The 22,839-nt window shown below is 47.9% G+C and overlaps 1 protein-coding gene across 2 annotated transcripts in view; it reads left to right on the top strand.

Moving 5' to 3' along the window:
• Positions 1-13,603, top strand: part of DOCK8 (dedicator of cytokinesis 8) — a 220,386-nt gene extending 206,783 nt beyond the window's left edge. For both annotated transcript variants that reach the window (XM_040620284.1, XM_008690931.2), the window contains 4 exons: positions 1,124-1,267; positions 3,249-3,355; positions 11,902-12,072; positions 12,521-13,603. In XM_040620284.1, coding sequence (XP_040476218.1) covers positions 1,124-1,267; positions 3,249-3,355; positions 11,902-12,072; positions 12,521-12,581 — 483 coding nt within the window. In that variant the 3' untranslated portion in view covers positions 12,582-13,603. The remainder of the gene's footprint in view (positions 1-1,123; positions 1,268-3,248; positions 3,356-11,901; positions 12,073-12,520) is intronic.
• The last annotated feature ends 9,236 nt before the right edge of the window (positions 13,604-22,839 follow it).

Raw genomic sequence — 22,839 nt, forward strand, 5'->3', positions numbered from 1 at the left:
AGGCATCTATTATATTTCTTATTATTATGGACTTTTGAACACTAGGACAGGTAGGCATAGCACATGGTCCCTGTAAGAATTCTCACAGCATTTCTTGGCCGTATCTCCCTTCCCGGAGAACCCCGGTGTGTTAGATCACTAGGACTGTTGTAACAAAGGACCACGGGCTGCATGGCTGAAACGGCAGAAATGTATTGTCTCACAGTTCTGGAGGCTAGCGACCAAATTAAAATGTTGGCAGGGTTGGTTCCTTCCAAGGGTTGTGGGGAATGGATATGTTCTGGGCCTCCCTCCTTGGCTTGTGGATGACAGTCTCCTCCCTGTGTCTTCACATTCTCTCCCTTGACATGTGTCCCTGTGTCCAAATTTCCTCCCTTTATAGGGACATCCATCATACAGGGCCCATCCTAATGTCCTCTCTTTAACTTGATTACCTCCAGAAAGACCCTATCTCAAATAAGGTCACATTCTGAGGTACTGGGAATTAGGACTTCAGTATATGAAGTGGGGGGGGTATACTTCCACCTACAACATTCAAGAAGGACCCTACCCCAAACCTGCAGAACTTGGCAACTAGCAGATTGACCCTTAAGAGAATTCTGTTAACCGGGAATTCACCTTCAGGGTGCGTTGGAGAAGGTACAAATGATGCCAAAATCATATGTTACGGTGGGGACAACAACCTTGAGTGTACTTCTGATACCTTCTCTAATTATAAGTCAAGTAACTTGTTCAGTAATTGGAAAGGAAATTTAACAAGGTAGGAAGAACATGGATTTTGAATGTAGACATCATTGTGATCAATTTCTGAGCTCCCTACTTACTACCCTGTGTCATCTTGTGCCACTTCCTTAACCTTGCAAATCCTTCTTTGGCTGTAAAATGGAGAGAATACAGAGGTGGTTTAAAGGAGTCCATGAGAAATATCCGCAAAGTTCCCCGAACACAGTAAGTGTTCAAGCAATGGTGGGTCTTTCCTTCCTCTTAACCTATCCAGAGTATTCTAAATACTCTGAAGGTCTCCTTACCTGCCTCTTCAAATCCAGGTGCATCATAGCCCCAGGTTTGTCTGTGACTTACAAGACCAGACAATGACTTCCCTGCACTTATGTCTTATGTTCAGTTTGTTTTGACACCAATTGAAGTTGCCATCGAAGATATGAAGAAGAAGACCCTGCAGTTAGCCGTTGCCATTCACCAGGAGCCCCCTGATGCCAAGATGCTTCAGATGGTGCTGCAGGGCTCTGTCGGAGCTACTGTAAATCAGGTGAGCAAAACCAGCTGCTGGCAGCTCCTCCCGTCCTTGTCACTTTGGTTTTCATTGTATGTCTACGCCCTCCTTCCGTAAGTTTGATGAGGGATCTGATCCACACATAAATTAGACCCAACACTTGTGAGGTTTAGAAGACTTTGAGGAGGCCTCTTCATGTAACAACCATGGTAGAAAAGAAGTCCCAAGAGTGCCTGGGTGGCTCAGTTGGTTAAGCACCTACCTTGGGCTCAGGTCATGATCTCAGGGTCCTGGGATCGAACCCCGCATTGGGTTCCCTGCTCAGCAGGGAGTCTGCTTCTCCCTCTGCCCCTACCCCCCTTGTGCTCTCTCTCTGTTGCTCACTCTCTCAAATAAATAAAGTCTTAAAAAATAAAAACGAAAGAAAAGAAAAGAAAAGAAAAGAAAAGAAAGAAAGAAAGAAAGAAAGAAAGAAAGAAAGGGAAAGAAAGAAAAGGAAAAAGAAAAGAAAAGAAAGAAAAGAAGTCCTAGACATGAGTGGACCACGTGTAAGGAGTACCGTTTTCACAGAGAGGTCTTCACTCTGAGGCCAGACCTGGCAGCACGCTGCAGATCTGGGGTTCTGTTGCAGAGGGCTGAGTCATGCCCAATTTAGGCAGAGTTGTTGCAGAGCTTGAGGCCAATCTAAGAATGTCTGTAGGAGAGACAAGAAAGGGTCTAGAACATGCAGCCCCTGGGTCAGTCACGAGACCAATCCAGCATGCCAGGACCTTGCCAACCAGGAGTTACCAGGGACCAGGCTTCTTGGGCCACTTCATACCAAGCTAGATATTCTCTCTCTACCCCTTAGAATCCTTACTCCCAAACTCAGCATGTAACTAAACATGTCTCAGATACAGGGAGGTACTAGCTTCATACTTTCACCCTTAATTTCAGATCCAGATCTGCTCTTGTCTACACCTCCACTCAAAAACCAATGAGTATCATGACTTTTTCCTCACTCAGCACAGCTGGACTTCCCTGCAAAAATTGTGTTCAGATAATATCAAAGGAGCAGAAATAGCACAGGAGAAATGACTATTCTATTTCCAAGATCAGAAAATATTAGGAAGTTTTTGCTTTAAGTCCCAATCCTTTAAGGAAAATGGAAGACTTTATGAACCCACAACCGTGTACTATGTGTATCTCTGACACAAGCCAGCAATTACACAAAATGGCGCCCACAACTAGTCCAACAAGTGAATATAGAAGGATGATGCAAGACAATCCTCAGGGGCGCCTGGGTGGCACAGCGGTTAAGCGTCTGCCTTTGGCTCAGGGCGTGATCCTGGCGTTACGGGATCGAGCCCCACATCAGGCTCCTCCGCTATGAGCCTGCTTCTTCCTCTCCCACTCCCCCTGCTTGTGTTCCCTCTGTCGCTGGCTGTCTCTCTCTCTGTCAAATAAATAAATAAAATCTTAAAAAAAAAAAAAGACAATGCTCAATTTTAGAAAAGCAACTCAAAGCACATACCCTGTGATGCAGTAGTATTACCTTTACATACAAAGGAGAGCCTATTATTAGTATAGCATTTGATTAAGAAAATACTTTTTGGGGTGCCCTGGTGGCTCAGTTGGTTAAGCATCTTCCTTCGGCTCAGGTCATGATCTCAGGGTCCTGGGATCGAGTCCAGTGTTAGGTTCCCTACTCAGCGGGGAGTCTGTCCAGCTCCCTCTCCCTCTGCCCCTTCCCCTCGCTCCTGCTCTCTCTCCCTCTCTATCAAATAATTAAGTAAAATCTTAAAAAAAAAAAAGAAAAGAAAAGAAAATACATTTATACTTCTGAGTATTCTCCTAAATCTCCAGACTCCTAAGAAATCAAAGTTTCCTGAGAAGTTCAGTACCTTCCTTGATTTTTTGTTGCGGTCACACTACCGCCAGAATTAAATGTCCAAACTAAGAAGTCGATCCAAGATTTTCTCCCAAGTAATTTAATTTTCTTTCCAATGTCATATTGTTCTGTTCCTTTTTCCATCAGGGCCCACTGGAAGTAGCCCAAGTGTTCTTGGCCGAAATTCCAGCTGACCCAAAGCTCTATCGACATCACAACAAGCTGAGATTATGCTTTAAGGAATTCATAATGCGGTAAGAGGGAATATGGCTGGGAAGGAGCAGTGGTTCTCAGAGTGGGGTCCCCAGACCAGCAGCTACAGCATCCCCTGAGAACTTGCTAGAAAGGTGACTTCTCGGGCACCAACTAGACCTACTGAATCGGGATTTCCCGAGGTGGAGCCTGGCAGTCTAGGTTTTAACATTCTGGGAATTCTGATGCATACTCATGCCAGGGAACCTCTGCAGGAGACCGGCCTTATGCGTACTATTAAGTAACTGACATTCAAACCGTGAAGTGCTTTCATGTTTATCATCTTGTGTGTGTTCCTCACACATCAAACCAGCCTCGTTTTGCAAAAAAGGGAAACAGAGGTTTGGAGATGGGATATGATTTTGCCTGAGGTCACACAGCTAGTTAGTAGGAGAGCTGAGTTCAAATCCAGATCTTCTGAACCACATAGGCCACACCTCCATCCATGTGCTGACCGTCCACCATGCTTTCAAGTCCAAGAGGGTGTTGGCATTGGCTTTAGAAGTTTTAATATCACTCAGTAACTTATTTTTCAAATCTTAAAAATAGACCCTGCCTCAAATTTGGTGAAGGCAATTCTAACACTGGGCTTTTTCAAAAGTATCATCTCTCTGGCAGTTCCCATTGTCAGACAAGCCTCTGTGGACTGGCTTCAGGAGTGGCCTGTTCCGGCTGCATAGGTGTGGGTCTTTGAGCAACGTCTTGCAAACTATTGCAGTAGAGATGGGTTCAGTGGGGTCTCTGTGGCCCTAAAATGAGTGATTATGAAGGATGTGATGACCTTTCACCCGTGACATCAGGATAATGTGTACCAGTATTTCTTTTCAACCTTAGAGCAGCATATCAAGTGTAGGAATAACCTCACGTGACAGATGAGGAATAAAGGAGGCTAAAAGTGAAAGTTTGCTAAATTCACTGAGAACTCATCTGCATGCCAGTGTTGGGTAAGATGAGATATCCCTCCTTCTCCACAGGCTTCGCTAAGAGGTTTGCAAACATGCTGCGTATGGAGACACACTCGGTCTGTGTGCACACACCCATACACACCCACGGCATAGACACAGACATTATATTTATTAATATTTTGGGATTTGAATTGCTTCCTGAATTTGATAGCAATTCTGACATTGCACAAAAGCTGCATTTTCTTTAGTAAATAGTGCATTTTTACAAAACAAAACACTAGAAAATACTGCGGGAATTTTTAAAGATCTATTTCCTTTCCACTTATCTTCATTTAAAATTAGTTACGGGGAACACCTGGGTGGCTCAGTTGGTTAAGCATCTGGCTCTTGATTTTTGCTCGGGTCATGATCTTGGGGTCCTGGGATTGAGACCCATGTGGGGCTCCATGCTCAGTGGGGAGTCTGCTTGAGATGCTCTCACTCCCTCTTCCTCAGCTCCTTCCCCTGGCTTGCGCTTACTCTCTCTCTCTCTAGAATAAATCTTGAAAAAATAAATAAAATGAAATAAGTTCTGGTTGAAGGCCCCTGAAGTTGGCAGTGGCCCAGGTCTCTCTGACCCTCTGAAAGGACCTCCAAAATGTTTAATGAGACAGAGTATGACCCGGGTAGGATATCAGTTGTGGGAATACAGGAGCTGAGAATCCCTCTGCTCCCGACGGGACCCCTATGTGCATGGCCAAATAGGAACACAGTGCTGCGTGCACTAGCCACTGCCAGGAGTGCAGGAAATACAGGGCTGCAGAGTTCAGAAAGGGACGGTCCATCAGAGGCTGGAGGGCTGGGGAAGCCTTCACTTCAACTTGGTCTTGAATATTTAGGTAGAACAAAGGGGACGGTCAGAAGAGGAAGCCATGCCTCGTAAAGCAACAGACCACAAAAAACTCAGGGGTCCTCTGAGTCAGTAAGAGCAGCGTGTTCTGGAAGCCTGCTAGGACAAGAGGAGAGACGAAAGACAGTGGTATTGGCAGATGGGCTCTGAACAGAACCGAAATGTAAAAGCAGGCTCGTGAAGAGGAGACACAACTTTGTTCCCTAGTCTGTAAATCAGACCCTCAACACAGCAGGAGGCAAGCAGACCCCCCCCCCCAGTTGCTTAATTGCTTCTCAAGTCCCCTGAGCAAGTTGCAGGCTTTTAATGAACAAAATCAATATTTTGTCACATTATTGCACCCGGTATTTCCTGCCCACTCTCTGCTTCCAACAGACAGCCAAGGTGATGCAAGAGTGGAAAATACTGGGGGGGTGGGACAGCTCTTGGGTTTTCCTGTGAGTGAGCCCCCACTGCTCGGCAGACTTGGGCAGTGGGTTGATAAGCCCAGATTTCCAAGGTGAACATTGTGAGTCTTCTGATACCTCTTTGCTGAGCGCGAAAGCTTACACTTGCCAGGTGCCCTGCAGTGAGGTCCTGCCTTAGACTGTGGCCTTGGACTTGGCTGTCGTGGCACCGGACAGACCGTAGAGGACCTGGCAGGCCAGCCCGAGGTGGCTGATGCTCAGCCAGCCAGTCCCGCAGCTCCTCACCCAGTTGCCAGGTGGGGACCTTGACCCCCTCCAGCCTTTTCCTGCCATAAGAAAAAAAACACCTCCAGGTTTCAGAAGCCAAGATGGCGAGATACCCCATTCTGTTTCTTTCTTCTGCTCCCCAAATTACTTCAAGCTGTTTTAGACGGTGCGACCAGAGCCCATCTGGGTTTTTAAATTTTTTTCTTACCTATCTGCCTTAGCTTAGGCTGGTGTCACCAAATACCATGGGCTGAGTGGCTGGAACAACAGACGTTTACTTCTCACAGCGTTGGAGGCAGGGGAGGCTGAGATGAGGGTGCTGGCAGAGCCTCCTCACAGGGTGGAGAGAGGAAGAGGAAGAACGCTCTCTGACAAGGGCACGAATCCTACCCTGTGGGTCCCATCCCCACGGTAATTTACACCAAAATGCCTCTGAACAGAAGGCCTTACCTCCAAATACCATCTCATGGGGTGTTAGGGCTTCAACAAAGGAATTGGGGGTGGGGGGCAGAGGACACATTCAGTCCATAACATCTGAACACTCTCAGTCTTACATAGACTAAGTGATCCTTACATTTATTTTTATATTGAGATAAAAGACCATGTCCTCCACGGCACCTCCATCACGAGTTGTCTTTAGGGGAAGTAGTTTCAGATACACCCGGACAGGCTTCTACCACACGTATGGTCACAGAGATGGGACACGGCCCGTGGAGCGGTGGTGTTTGCAGACTGCAGTGAGGGTCTGTGAAGAGGAGGGAGGGAGAATTTGCCCAAGCGGCCAAAGGAACACCAAATGTATATCATGTAGGTAGAAACAGAAGCAGGAGGCAGGAAGAGATTTGAATATGTAACAGGAAAGCAAAGCCTCAAATATTGTGAGGGGTTGCTCAGGACGGGGGACATAGGAATGACTTCCTCTGTTGACTTCCTATGTCCCTTTTCTAGGGTCACAGAGACCTTATCGGGGCCAAGGATGCTAGAAAACTGAGAGCCAGGTAGAACGGATTATACATCAGGCACATATGCGGGTGCATACGCGCCCCCCCCCCGCCAGACACACACACAGGGCTCTTCCCCTCCCTCATGCCTCCTGTAATGATTCTAAACCCCCCCCCAAAATCCATTTTTGTTACAATGTGATCATGTCCTTCTCTCTCAGCGCACCCCAACCCCCAAGTCTCCTGAGCAAGCTGGTCCTCAGGGCTGGTCCGTGCTCAGAGAGGGGTCATCATGCCAGAGGGTTGCTGGAGCTGATACCAAATTAGAGAATATTATAGAAACATGGGAACTGCAGGACTCTGTGAGTCTTCAGGACAGAAGCCCAGGGCCTGAGCCAGTGTGATGTGACTCAAATATGAGTCTGGTCTGGTGAACCACCCCCCTCTGCCTGGACTCTAGGAATCTGCTTCCAGGTGTCAGATGCGAGCCTGGACACCTTCCCTAGCCTGTAGCCCCCACCCCCCCACATCTGGCACTAGGAGGAGGAGAAAGGGCCACCGGACCTTCTGTGAGGGAGGCTGCCACACAGACCCAACCTCTGAGGGGACCACAGGAAGATCCTGCCCCTGGTCTGCCCTGGGGTGCGCTCCCTGCCCCCACAGCGCTGCGTCCTGTAGTGGTGGGGGGCACACAGGATGATGCCTTTCTTTGGGCTGTAACCCCTACTTCGCTCCCAAAAAGCAGGCAGTGTTGACCGTGAAGCCCTCCCTGGCAGTCGCCGGTCAGCTAGGTCGTCACACACCTGACACCGTTTCATCCCCGTAAACCCACTTTATAGATGAAGGAGGTTGAAGAAAGTTATAATCAGCCCAAGGTCACACAGCAAGTAAGTGGCCGAACCACGATTTGAAGTCTTCACTCAGGACAGGCTTGCCCTTGGGGTCGGGGGTTTGGGTGAGGCCGCCCGGGGAGGGAGGAAATGTGGGGGCTGAATTGGAGAAAACCACCGGGGAGGGGTGCCTGGCGGAGCCCTGGCTCTCTCACACCCACTGCAGGAGGCAACCTGTGCCCCTGGTGCCCTGCCCCCAAAAGCTCCTCCCTTGCCTTAAAGGGCCTGGAGCCCAGTCCCAGAGGGCAGGCGGGAGTCCAGTCTTCAGCTTCTCCAGTATCGCTGTCAGACTCTCACCATTCCAGAAGTTCCATCTCTTCACTGGGCCCTGAGGGGAGGTTTGCTAAAGGGGTACCAGGAAGAAGCTGAGAAAGGCAGAGTACTACAAACTGGGGCTCCAGAGAGAACACTTTCAACTTGAGACCAAGGCCATATGCCTAGATTCTAGCTGGAAAGGCCAGTGTCTTCCCAGGGGGAGTACGTGGTGTCACAGTTAGGAGTGTGGGCTCCTGAGCCAGGCTGCTGGGGCTCACGGACCCACCGTGCCTTAACTAGCTGTGGGACCTTGGGCAAGTTACCTGGCCTCTGTTTCTCCAACTTTAAAATGGGAATTATAATCGTAACTATCTCTTAGATCCAGTGTCGGATACGATGAGTTAAGACACAGAGCTTAGAACAAGGCTTGGCACATACTAAGTGAGCCATCGGTGTCACATCATTTGGTGGGGCAGAGACCAGATCAGTTTGAGAGGAAACAGAAACTTAACCATCTGATTTAAATATAGACATAGTCCGCCCGTGACTTGGGTGCCTCTGTAAGGTTTGCGGCCAGGGACGCCTGAGCCGAGGAGAGGCAGGTCTCTGAGCGTGCACCTGACTCTGCTGTTCGTGCAGGTGCGTGACCCGGGACAGGGCACTCCGTCTCTGCATCTTTCATGAACTGTGAAAAACCAGGGGCAGGAATATAAACTCCCTAGTACTTCATCATTCTCATATCGAACAAATCATTTTCACCCCACCTATTAATATATTTGTCTTTGTAAAACACTTCATCTATTGCTGTGCAACGAGCTACCTCAAGACTTAGTGGCTTAAAATGACAACATTGAGTTATTACACGTGTGTGGTTCTAGGGGCTGGTGGGCTCCGCGAGGTGGCTTTTGCCCAGTCTCTCCGTGGCACCCAGACAGTGGCTGGGGCTTGAATTGCCTGAAGTCTTCCTCACTCACATGTCTGCTGTCTGAGCTGAAAAATACTCAAAGAGCAGGTGGTTCAGAACTCCGAAGGCACGTGTCCCGGGAGACAGAGCCAGGTAGAGACCACACTGGCTTCTTTTACCCCAGTCGCCGAGCATGGAAAGCATTTAACCACGTCCAGGACACATGGTACACAATCAGAGTACACCCGCTAGCTCTTAGACTTCTGAGCACAAAGACTGGGGAGAGTTCAGTTAATTCCCCCCTAGTTTTCAGAGACATTCCCAAGGATGCGGTCAGCCTCTGCAGGCCTCCTGTCATCTGCCAGTGTTACAAACCCAGGCCTGAAGTCATCCTGAAGCTGATTTTATTTTACAAATGGCCGTAGCTCGTAACTGTGAGTTAAGAAGCAATAAAAACATAAGGGATAATGGTGATTTCTTAGGATTCAAAGATTATACACCTCCCCTTCCCACCCTTTCTTGAACACTTGATACGCAACCTCAGATATCCTACAGTTTGCTTCAGTTAACATCAAACTTAAAAGATTGGCGAAGATCCAGTTAGAGGGGAGCTTTTGGGTTCTGGTGGAGTTAAATCAAATCCTTCTGCCAGGGGCTAATTGTGTAAGAAAGCTATGGTCACGGGTTTATTTTTGCCTAGGCCAGGTAGCTCTCCCCTGTCCTGTAGCCACATTCTACCCACTTCACCTTCGGCTGTCATCCTGAAAATGTGCTCAGTGGTAATACCAAGGATTTGGGTCACAAGGCCTGGGTAGCCCCATGACTTACCCCAGATCTACCCCTGCTATTGGGAAAACAGTTTAAACCACATTGATCACCAGGATCCCATTCACCTGCAGGGTAATAAAGAATTATTACCAATTTTTGCAGGCCAGCTAGGTTTCAACCATTATGGTGTCCCTTCAAGCTTTGTTGATTTGTAAGTTCCCTTAGGCAGCACAGTATGAAATAAAAAGCAAGACTTTATCATGTTTAAATAATATGAGTTTTCTTCTTTGGTACGTAGCGTACTCTGTGGGAGACCGTGAACACACTGGGCTTAACTGTCTACAAGTGAGGTCAACACAATGAGCTGTAATGATTTTCTCTCTGACGCTTTGCGGTTTCACCATAGTGGAGCTCCGTATGGATCTGTTTCTGTCGATGAGAGGATTTGTGTCAGTTTGCAATTCTGGAAAATTATCAGCTGTTATCTCCTTAAATATTGCCTCTTATGTTTCATTCCCTTAGAGAGTCATTCAGATGTGGGTTGGGCATCTCCGTTATATCTCCAAGCTCTTTTTTTTTTTTTTTTTTAGATTTTATTTTTTTATCTGCAAGAGAGAGAGAGAGCATGAGTGGGGGGCGAGGGGCAGAAGGAGAGGGAAAAGCGGGCTCCCTGCTGAGCAGGTAGCCCCGTGCTGGGTGGGCTCCATTCCAGAACCCTGAGATCATGACCTGAGCCAAAGGCAGACACTTAACTGACTGAGCCACCCAGGCGTCCCTCTACCTCCAGGTTCTTAACCCTTTTTTTATATTTTTAATTTTAAAAAAATTTCTTCGGTGATTTCCTTAGATCTGCCATATAATTCGTGTGTTCTCCATTTGTGTCTGGTTTATTTTCTAACCCGTCCATTGGGATCTTTCTTTTTATCTTAGTGACTATATTTTTATTTCTAGAAGTTCCATTTGGTTCTTTTCTGAAGTTTCCCTGATCTCTTTTTTCATACTCTCCAGTTATTTTCATCTTGAATTTTATGCCTTTTTTTTTAATCACATCTCCATATTAACTTTGGTCTTTCATATTGCTCTGTCATCTCAAATTCTTACTGGGCTGTTTCTCCTGCTTGTGGCATCTGTTGGTCCTCCCCCGTGATGACTGTTTTCCTCCTATGCTTTGTGATATTGTACTGTGAGCTCATCTTTGGCAAGGCTCACTCTTTCTGTGGGTGGCCCATGAGCCCAGACGGAAAAAGCATTTCTCTAAAGCAACTTTACATTAATTTCTGTCCGAGCCCTGGGGATTCCACTTACCTTGGTTGCTTTTTAAGTTAATTTCTCACCTTGGAGCCCTCACTGCCCAGGAGTATAAATTTGTAACTCATACCCACGTGGGGCGCCAGCCTAGAATTTCAGTTCTTAAAGTGCTTTTCTTTCCTAGTGATGGCCCCAGACTCTTAGCAAGCTTTCATTCCACCTCTCTGGACAACTGGCAGTATTTTTCTAGACCCCTTTTCATAAACAGGGTAGCAGCTTTTCAAGCCCTATATGCAAGGGGCATATTCAGAGCCCCACTTTGCCCTCTACGTCTCCTGTCTTGTGTGGGGTCCCAGCACCCTGCACCTCCCCCAGCCTCCAGGACCCCTTGCAGTCTTGAAATTCTAATGGGCAGGTCTTGGGACGGCTGCCATGGCATCAGCTCCTGCTATCACTCTGATGTGGATTTTTCTCCTCCTCTCCGGGACCTGGGGCTTCCCTTTCTCCTACAGCAAACGTTTGCTGTGCTTTCTAGCACTTCCATGTGTGTGCAGCAGGAGGGGGGCTGAGTGGCATCTGCCCTGTCTACCATGTTGCTGCAAGTTACAGTGAGTTTCTTGTGAGCATAACAATGACCCTGAGTTTGAATCCTGGCCTCACGGCTTCCTCGCCGTTATCTTGGGCAAGTGACCTAACATTTCTGAGCTTCAAGGACAAAATGGAGATAAATACAGACTTCCGGATTTGTTGGGAGAATTAACCAGATAATGCATGGAATACCCTTTGTATGATGACTGGCATGTAACAACTCAGAGCATGTAATTTTTGCAACTGGGTGACTTTGCAAAAATAGGGATTCCTGGCTGTTACTCCTTAGGGATTCTGGTTCCTTAAATCTGAGGTACCAGATTTCTGGAAATCTGAACTTTGAAAGGCTCCACGGGCAATCCAGATAGGCCCCCGAATTTGAAGACACTCTTGGAGGTACTCAAGAAATGTTAGATAACACCTAAGTACTTCAAACTCCTGTGAAATACAACCTCATTTCGGCCCTACCCTGATGTTTGCATTCAGGTGCGGTGAGGCCGTAGAGAAAAACAAGCGTCTCATCACAGCCGACCAGAGGGAGTATCAGCAGGAACTCAAAAAGAACTACCACAAGCTGAAAGAGAACCTCAGGCCAATGATCGAGCGGAAAATTCCAGAACTCTACAAGCCAATATTCAGAGTTGAGAGTCACAAGAGGTAAGTTCAGGGCGGAGGAGGCCTCTTCCCGGGGGATAAAGGACAGGGCTTAGGGCCCAGTGGGTCAGGGCGCGCTCTGGTACACTGGGGAGCTGCAGGAGTTCTGAGGACAGAGAGTGCACCTGGGGTCAGAGAAGCCGCCAGAACCCCATCTGTCCTGCCTCCATCCTGAGTGCCTTGCACTCCCTCTACCTTCTCTGTGACCTCCCTGGGACCCCTTCATGTTGGCCTTCTGCCCGTGGTCTTCCCAGGACCCATTTCCTCCAGTGTTTTTTCTGGCCCTGGTGTGAAGGAATCGCAGGACCTTTGCACATTCACTAACTCACTGAGTTGCCCACAATCCTTATCCTTTTCTGGTGGGTGATCCCCCTCCGCCACTCTCTTTAAAAGATTAATTGATCTTTCTTACCTCTGTTTCCCCACCCCCCTCTCTCCTTTGTAATTTCAGAGACTCCTTCCACAGATCTAGTTTCAGGAAATGTGAAACCCAGTTGTCACAGGGCAGCTAGGAAAAGCAGTCCTCATGCATGGAGACCGAGGCTCTGTGACCCTGGAGAAGTACTCGCTGGTACTTAAAACACAGGACATTTGCCACACAGGATGGACTGCACGCTCCCGGAGTAGACAGCACTCTAGAAGCTTCAGGATCCCAGTGACCATGGGAATTACACCCAAATGGGATCTGATCAGATTTTGGCCAACCGTCCTGGGGGATGGGGATGGTGGAGGGTGGTTAATCAGGGGAGCTTGTGCATTTATCAAAGCACGGTTTTTCACAATATTGTACAAAACAAGGCATAGTCAGCGTGTCCTGCTGAGGGGTCGGTCACTGTCTACAGGAGAGATGACTTCCTCCGGCCATATTTGCATTTACAGGATAAACCCAAATTGCCCATGAGGAAATGGAAACATTGTCCACCGTCCCGTCCAGAGCGAACGTCACGCGTTCCCTGTGTACGGGAGAGGAGGGTGAGCTGGCAGGAGTGCAAAACTTTGTGTTCAATAAATCCGTGAGGGAGGCCTCACGAGAAATCTAAAAATCATGATGATGGTTGGAAGCTTGGAGCTAGATGAATGATTTGTGAACTCATTACCTTTTTGGTAATGGTGGACTAATTGTTGTATAGTTGTTACTGTGTGTTAAGTTAATTTAACAACCGTTTCTAGAGGAGGACCCTGGGCTCGCTGACTTAGGAGTTAACACGGTACTCTGCTGCGTTCACTTCAATTCAAGCAGTTCTCCTTTGCGTGTTTTTCTTCTCCTTCTCACTTACTCTTTTTCTCCTCCCGCCTGGGACCAAGTTCATTTTTGTAAAAGGATGATAGTTCTGCTGTCATTTCAGAGCGTCACGCTGTCCATCAGCATATGTATATCGGCTGCAGAGTAGACTGAACTTGGACTTCTTTTGACAATGTACTTTAGGGGACAGATGAACAAAATTATGGCTTGAGAATTAAATTATATATTTTTAATATGCCCAATGCCCCTGACTGGTACTAAAAATGTAATAAGAACGGCAAGTGAAATGTTTCCCTTTGCAACTCGTGTTTTTTATTCTGACAACTCTTAACTTTCATGAAGCACTTCGAGAAAAGGAAAGATGCACAGGCGTGGCTCTCCAGACGGTGCTGTCCCGGGGTGCACCTCTTATGCAGTATTTAATTTGGTGTTTATAAGAGAGAGAATTTCTTTTGGATAACCCAGACCTTTTTATGCGTGAATTTATATTCTGAAAGAGGTCTTTTTTTTTTTTTTTTAATCATGAAAGCTTACTAGTTTACATGGCAAACTTTTTGGTGTTTAGGCATTTGAGGAAGAATTCTTTCTAAAATATATTATACATTTAATTACTCTCCTAAATAAGTACATAAGATATACTTTAATTCCATATGCTGTTTGGCGTCTTCTGTGTGGGAGGTCCTGGGTGAGACCGAGGTCATATAACATTGTCACTGTCCTCCAAAGCCAGCCAGCTTAGCAAGGAGAAGCATCTCAGTGCATGTAGCCAGGAACCGGAGCCGACTAGAACAGGCAGCAGGCCCTACAGAACTTAACCTTCCATGAGCGACTCAAGTGTGGACATCAGTCACTACCAACACCTACCATATTTTGCCCTCAAACGGTAAGTGTTAGGTGCTAAGTTACCTCGGGCTGGCTCTTAACTCCAAGAGCCCTAATAATCCTAATGACCTAAGATAGTCCTGATTTAATGTCTCCTCCATTTAGATACCTGTGGTCACTTTTTTTTTTTTTTTTTTGCCTTTTTGGTGCACAGAGGGTGCTGCTTGCTTCACAAGTTCAAGGGCTGTGTTCTGCTGCATCATACCCTCTAACCCAGTGTGGAATGCACAAAAGGCACTTAATAAGTGTTCGGTGGATAGCTAAATAAATGAATGAGTATGACCAGAACTGCTTCTGGAACACCGCTGCCCACCAGAAAAGCGAGACAGCCCACAGATATCATTTTAAATGTTCTAGTAGCCACGTTGAAAATAATCATAAAAAGAAACAGGTGGCATTAATTTTAGCAATATTTTAGTTAACCCGATATATAAAAAACATTATCATTTCAACCTATAATCAATATAAAAACTATTAATGAGCTATTTTACATTCTTTTTTTATACTGTCTTTGTTGTCTGTATGTATGTATTTGACGCGTACGGATTTTATACTTACCACACTTACTCTCCGTTCAGACCAGCCACATTTCCGGTGCTCAGGAGCCGTATGCGGCTAGGGGCTACTATATTGGACGGTGCAATTCTAGATGCTTACAGCTTTTATATCTGGAAGCCTTGATGTATGGGCTCTGAATAGTGGGGATAGAGTCTGGAGAGAGAATGACGGGATTCTGACGGAAAGCCCATGGGCTTCCCTAGAGGTGAAGCCTGTGGAGTTGGGGGTTTGGTCTGGCCAACCTTGGTTTTGGTTCTCCTACTCTTTCTAAGCTAAGCCCGGCTCTTTTCTCAGTTGCAGAGAATTTAGCTGTTCCTCGGGTAACAGTTATAAGTACAGTGAAGGCATTGTTACACTTACGTAATAACAGCAGAAACAAAGAACTTGGACACTGGTCCTCTTAACCCTTAAACATGGGGTTAAGAAAAGCACTTTAAACATTCCTTTAAAAAAAAAAAAAGATTTTACTTATTTATTGGACCGAGAGACAGCCAGTGAGAGAGGGAACACAAGCCGGAGGAGTGGGAGAGGAAGAAGCAGGCTCCCAGCAGAGCAGGGAGCCTGATGCGGGGCTCAATCCCAGGACCCTGGGATCACGCCCTGAGCCAAAGGCAGACACTTAACAAATGAGCCACCCAGGCGCCCCTAAACATTCCTAAAGAAACAAAAACGAAAAAACTCAAAAACACATTCTAAGAGAAAAGCAAATTAGGCCTTTTGGTTTTCTAAAAATTAGAGAAACCTGATATACCACGATAGCATCTTGATTTTACTTTGGAAAACCCTCTGTGCATGTTTTTTGGGGGAATCCTCTGATTAGCTTCATGCTGCCTCTCCTCCAGCAAGGTCAAGGGTGCAACTGTCCCTATCTCTTAAGGATCCCCTGGCTGGCTCAGACTCTTGATCTCAGGGTTGCGGGTGCGAGCCCCACCCCCATGTTGGGTGCAGGGTTTGCTTAAAAATAAAATCTTTTTAAAAAGAGAATCTTCGGGGCGCCTGGGTTGCACAGCGGTTAAGCGTCTGCCTTTGCTCAGGGCGTGATCCCGGCGTTACGGGATCGAGCCCCACATCAGGCTCCTCCGCTATGAGCCTGCTTCTTCCTCTCCCACTCCCCCTGCTTGTGTTCCCTCTCTCGCTGGCTGTCTCTCTCTCTGTCAAATAAATAAATAAAATCTTTAAAAAAAAAAAAAAAGAATCTTCAAGGAAATAAGACATACGCCACACAGATCTGATTGGGTTGTCCCACCCAGCACTGTCTTCAACTCTCTAATTCTATTCCCTAAGGAGTCCTTTCCATAACAATAGATTTGTTTTAAAATGAAAAACTTTTAGAGCAGTCATTGATAATTGTGGTTGCAAGTACAGTACGTTTCCAAAGACAGGGAGCCTTTGTTTTGCCTTGAATGTATTTTTAAATGCTTGTTATCTCAAAGGTTGTGAAGCTGCTATTAAGTATTATTTTGCAAACAAAACAAAACACCCTAAAGGTTCTAATACAGCCCAGAATGCTGGGTATGTCCACAGTATCCAGTGTATCATTTTTGGGGGCCAAAAGCAGTGCTTCCTAATCTTTTTCACACCATGGGCTTAAATGTTATCTACTGAAGGCCTAACAAAGCCCGCAAACTTGTTAGCTTAAAACAGCAATGAACAGCATCTCACCCAGTTACTGCGGATCTGAAATTCAGGAGTAGCTTCCCCGGGCAGTCAGATGGGAGGTGTCACGTAAGGTTGCAAGCAGGATATTGGCCAGAGCTGCCATCATCTGAAGGCTTGACTGGAGCTGGTGGCTTCTGTTCCAAGGTGGCTCGTTCCTAATGTTGGGAAGTTGGAGCTGATCTTTGATGGGAGGCTTTAGTTCTTCTCCCTGCAGAGGTCTCTCCAGATGCAATAGTGCCCTCCTGACATGGCTGCTGACTCCGCCTAGGGGGTGTGATACAAGAGAAGTAAGGCCAAAGTGGCCCTGTCCCTTATGGCCTAGCTTCCAAAGTCAGACTCCCTCACGTCTGCTATATTCTGTGTTTTAGAAGCAAGCCACCAGGGTCAGTCCCCATTCAGGGGGAGAATTATTAGGCTCTACGTTTTGAATGGAGGAGTGTTAAAGAATTTTTGTATATATTTTAAAATCACCATAATGGGGTACCTTAAGATTCTGTATTTGTTGTCTTGATGGGCTGCCCTGAGTCCCTCCCAGTGGGTTGGGCCAGTCAACCTCAAGTAATATCTATAACCCAGTTCCTGGGGGGACCATGGCACACCCCTGGGAAGCCCTAGCCTAAAAGTAGTTCTCAGCTGGCCATCTTTTGTAAGGGACAGGAAACCAAACTCACCTCAGTGTTTTCAAAGGGTGTGGTGGAGTTTATAGGCTCACATAACAGGACGACCTGTTGGTTCAGACACAGCTTGATTCAGGACCCACATAGCATGTTCTGGGTCCATTTTTCATCTCTGCTTCCTCTTGGTTGGCTCCCTTCTCAGGCTTTCAGCAGTGGCCCCTGAAAATTCCAGCTCATCCCTCAGGATGGCAGTCCATCAGGCAGTCCTGAGCCTCACAACCTCATCCATTCCAGAATTCTCAGGGGAATCTCTTGGGTTCATTCTAATAGGAGTGGCTTATGCTAACCAAGGTTCTCCCCTCACCCTAGAAGCAGGCTCAAACCACATGGCTAGTGAGAAAGGGACTAGAAGTTCCTCAGGGAACTGGGAAGACAGGGGAAAGGAAGCAAAGCAAACCATGGGAGGCTCACTACCAAACATTTTGCTCTAACACATTCAGAAGAAGGAGCTTGTGTGGAGATCAGGACGACAGTTTCTTTCATATCATGTTCACGTCCACTGACCCAGCAGGACCATCCCCAGGAGGGGAGATGAAGGGGAAAGGCAGTATGAGAAGGAGGGCCCAGGGCTTGGCATATACTGAAGCAAAGTGGGGACTGGACAGATGGAAGTGGGATATGTCACTGTACCAGTCATTCATCCTCTGAAGTATCTTCCAACAATGGTGCACATGATCAGGAATCAGAACTACAGAGCTGGGGGTGGGGGAGGGGCCCTGGTGGGAGAGTGAGGGACGGGGAAATGGAATACCAGGTTTGAGTGGAGAAAGTCAAACATCGGAATTGTGCCTTTTGCTCATCGCTGTATCCCCAGAGCCTGGCCCATAACGGACACTCAGTGGATGTTTACAAACAACCAAAATAATGAATGAAGGTGGCCACCTGTGATGATTTCTTCCAGACTGTTCCTTTCCTGTAGCTCCGAGCTAAAAGCAGTCGATCAGGGTCCATTGGCCCCAGAGGAATGCCTTTCCATTCACTCTAGACTCTCTAGTGTCGATGCGTGGGCAGGAATTAAGAGGATTTCCTCCCCTTCCTGGTGCTATTCCTTGACTCATCCTAAACGGTATCCTTAATCTTAAACCTAACCTAACAGAGTCTGATTAAAAACCCCAAATCTCCAATGGTCACTAAGTTTGCAGTCATAGAATTTGTGGAGGAAATGCAGGATAGTCTTGGTTGAAAACTCTGCGGAGAGCTGTCTGACCGTGTTCCTGACCCCACAGCCTCGACCCTGCAGCACCTGGGGGGCACAGAGGGAGGGACACTGCTCTCTCTGGAATGATGCTACTGAATCCAGCCCAGTTCCTAGTCTGACGGTGATCTCTGTGGCATTGGCCTGGCAGCTGAATGGCTTTCACCTTTGCTATTTTCCTCACACACTGGAAGATGGCAATCACCAGCATCGAGGATAAGGGAGTGATTTTCCAGGTGGTATAGCTCCGCAGGATACAGTTGAGAAGTCAGCTCTTGTCCTTTATCAGCTCCTTTATGCAGTGAGAGAACATGACACGGATGAATACATTCCGTACTGATAACAAGTTCTGTTATCCAACAGGATCGTCAGTCAGGGTTATCAGTGAGATGATATAATAATAATAATAATAATAATAATAGAAGACCATGTGATTGCCAAAAGTCTCTGAACCAAGGATCAGAAGTCCTGGGTTCTAGCCCTGCAACTCCGGCCAAGTCACTACACTGCTCAGCTTCGGGGTTTTTTAAAAACTGTGAAATAGTGATAAACGTGCTCTGTCTTCTTCCGACCTGCTGAGGAAATCCAGTGAGATAATGAATGCGTGGGGCTGGTTTTGGAACCTGCGAATGGCTGCCCCCAGTATAAGGAAGCACTGTCTACACCGATCACCTTCAGAAAGTTTGGCCAGCCCTCCCCCCCCCCCCCCAGGCGGCATCCCTCGCTGGCAGCATTCATCAAAAGGAGGCCAAAGGTGGACGCAGGACAGGGGCCTCATTTCCCAGTAAATAAACGCCTGGTCTATTTAGCTTGAAGTGCCCGTTGATGCCGGCTGGCAAAGGCCCACAGCGAAGGCCTTCAGGGGAGAGGAAAGCAAGCGTTATCAGTGGAACAGAGAGGGTACACGGTGGCGCCTGGAAACCTGATCCGACCTGGCTTCCCTCCCTTCTCCAGTGCAGCGTGTTTCCAGTGCATTCCTCTGGAAGGTAAATACACGGATTCCAACAGCCCACCAGTGTACCCCCCAGCGTGTAAGTGCTCCCCGAGGGTATCAAAGCACACTGACTCCCACTTGAAACAAAGCTACCGAGCAGCGAGTTTACCCCGTAGTCATAAGTAACAGAGAAGACCAGGCGCCGATAATGGACGTACAATAACTGTTCGGAAGCGTGGGCTTTGTCTGCAGCCTCGACCACTCCACTCCCTCGGCTCCGACTTTGCAACCAGACCTCCGAAGTCTCTAGATGCATATGAAGCCGAAGGATTGTGTGGGGCCCAGCAATTGATTAAGAAACTCAATGGCCGGATCCACCGAGAATTGCGCACACGGCACCCCAGCAAGCACAGCAGTTTAAAAGCGGCTGCGAGATCCCGCAAGCCCTGGGGTTTAGTGCGCATGCGCACAGGGGTGTTGGGGGTGGGGCTTTTTCGTTTTCTTGTGGGTTTGGGGTTTTTTGTTTTGGGGACTTCTTTTTGTTTTTTTTGGCTTTGGGAGCAGAAAACTGTTTCAGCCTGTCTCCCTGTGAGTAGCTGGAATTGAGAAAGGAAGACGCGCGGTGCAGCATGACCCGAGGGACTGAGGCAGGCTCCGGGGTCTGTTTTCTCCGGAGCTGTGACGCTGCAGGAGAAGGAGTCCAAGTGGAAACCAAGTAAGGTAATATCCTGAGACATGGGCATAGCCCTAAAATCTTCCCGGGCCCCCTCCCACTAGAGGAGCCCAGACGGTGCAGCTCAACGTGCCTTCAGAACGAAAGGGTAAAAGAAACTGGGGGGCTGGGCGTCGTCCAGTGAAGTTTCTCGAGCAGAACCCCCACCCGTACCAAGCTTGGTGTTCACCTGCCTGAGCGCTGATTCTCATGGCGAACCCACAGCGCTGAGAGGCTGAGGGCGACAGCATTTCCCTCAGATGAGGAAGTAGAACCCAGTCTCCGCCCCAAGAGAACAGCCCCACTCGAGGGGGTGCGCATGTGTGCACACAGTGGGCGTGGTAGTTTGGGGGTGCGCCGCCCTCCGTTACCCCTGAGCTCTGGCGGGAACCTAGCCCCAGGCTCACCCCCCAGTGTGCACGTGCTTCTCGAAACTTTCTCCCCTTTTCCACCCACCCCTCACTGCCTTCTCCCGCTCTAGTTTTATCTCTGTACAAGATTGTTCCCCCAAAATCCCATCCCCCCCGCCCCCACCGCCCCTGGATTGGAAGTTCTGTGTGGCCAGGAGCTCTCCCTCTTTTTGACGGTGAAGAGTGGACACTAGCCATCCTGGGTAGTGAAGACAGTCCTGCTCACAGTGGGCGTGGGGATTCTTGCCATGTAAACCAGACACAGGAGAAATGAAATTCTCCTTCAGCTAAACGATGCCAAGGTTATCATTTTGCCAAGAGCTGGTCCAAGTCGCGTTACTAGAGGACATAGCATTTCTTCAGATAACTGGAGACACCTGTGGCTGGACGATCTTAAAGCGCTCTTGGTTGAAGTTGCTTGTTCTTTACCTAACAAATGAAAAACATCTACCACAGTGCTCACTGGAAGGAACCCGCCCTGGGATCTGATTACCCACCAAGGTCTACCTACTGGGCTAACCAGGTTTTCTGACAAAGCTGGGCACAGGAAAGCCCAGGGCACCAGCAAAGGTGGTAAATGTTGGAGTTTGCAAGAACGTACCAGGAAAGAATCTAGGAGGGACACTCTATACTGGGGCAAAGAGATGGGGTTTCCCAAGAGGGGTAAGGACACCAGACTGAGGGTGGGAAGAAGGAACTGTAAGGGGTAGGATGGAGAGAGGGGTGGGGCACACACTGAGGAGAGAGGTCAGGAGATGGGGCTATCCCCATGGGTATGCCTCCTGGGGAGAGCCTAAGTCGGCCATCTTCCCTGAAGTGGGACAGAATCGAGTAACATAAAGTCACACTTTCTGGTCCTTCTTCACTCAGCTGTTCTATGAGGTTAATGGCATTTTAGTAGAAGAATGCATTCTAACAAATAAATAAAATCTTAAAAAAAATAAATAAAAGAATGCATTCTAAATTGCCATTGTAGGCGGGTGTTGCCACATGAGGACATGTGCACCAGCCAGCAAGGAACGAGACCCACTCCCTGTGCACAAGGAACAATAAAAAGAAATCTGATCCCCGCACCCTCCTCCCCTTCTGCTTCAATCAGACGTAGCAAGAAATGCCCTCTGTGACTAAAAAGAAGGGGCCCTTCTCCTCTTGGGCCAACTTATATCCCCAGAGGCCCAGGCATGGTGTTGTACATAACTATTGACACCTCATAAATAGTTGATAAAGACAAGCATTTCTGTCAGGTTATATGGCCCACCTTATCCACAGGCCCTTGTTGAGAGCCTGCCCTGCCCACAGTCTCTGGAAGGGGCTGTTGTCTCTTCTGAAAGACAGGTGTCTGCTGCTCCTCGCACACCTGACCAAGGAAACCATCTGACTGACCTGAGATCCTGAGGGCCAGACATTACCTCAGGCCCTGAGTTTCTCTCCTTTCCACTTTCCTGAGGTGTAGTTACCTTCATTACTGTGAGGTTTCTGACTCTTGACCATACATTCCTCTTTTTTATGAGGTGGCTTGAGTGGGTTTCTGCTTCTGTGCACCGAACAGACTCTATCAGGACCTAATTGTTTTATGGGGATGCTAAATGTAGGAAAGATTTTCCTCTTTCTCCCCTTGAATCAGGTTAACCTTTGGTCCCCAGAATACAGTGAGGTGACGTGGTGTGAGTTCTGGCCTCGATCTTAAGAAGCTTGCCAGCTCCTTTTTTCATCCTCTTGGAGCTCTGAGCCATTGTAAAAAGAGGTCTGGCTACATTGACCCTCTACATAATTGCAGGACCCAGTGTAAAAGGAAAATGCAAGGTCGCTATTTAAAAAATTATTGAGAATTTCAAGATGGTGACAATGGAGCATTAAACCCACAGGGGCCCCTCTGGGTGTGGGACCCTGTGCATGTGTTGCATCCCTATGAAGCCAGCCCTGCTGACCACCCTGATGGTGGGACTTCATGGAAAGACAGATCCATGGCCTGGCCCTCGCTGTTCCAGCCATCCCAGCCAAGGTGCCTGACCCGGGAGGGAAGCCATCTTGGATTTCCAGCCCCAGTGGAGCCTTCTAGGGGGAGGCATGAGTGCACAGGGGACTCCAAGTAAGACCAGCAGAAGAACCACCCAGCTGAGCCCAACCCAGATTGCCGAACCATGAGCCGAGACGTGTTCTTCATTAAAGCTCTCATGACAGATGGCGTAGTCCCAAGGGCCTCTTACTTGGGATGGTTTGTTATAGAGCCACTGGTAACTGAAACAGGAGGAAAGGGTATTCACAGCCACAGGATACCTGCTGTTCTCCAGGCTGCGTGCTGGTGCTCTGTGTGTGGCCACCTCGCCTGACCCTCAGGACAACCTGGCCATCGCTCCTGTTTGCAGGCGAGGCAGTAGCAGTTCCATGAGGGAGGGACTGTCCCCCCAGTAAGTGGCAGCGGCAGAATTTGAACCTGAGTCTGACTGATTCCAAGACCTGTATGGTGTTCCTACAATAGAACAAAGAAGGATCCAGGGAA

Source organism: Ursus maritimus, unplaced genomic scaffold, assembly GCF_017311325.1.
Source record: "Ursus maritimus isolate PB19 unplaced genomic scaffold, ASM1731132v1 scaffold_34, whole genome shotgun sequence".
NCBI classification, from domain to species: Eukaryota; Metazoa; Chordata; class Mammalia; order Carnivora; family Ursidae; genus Ursus; species Ursus maritimus.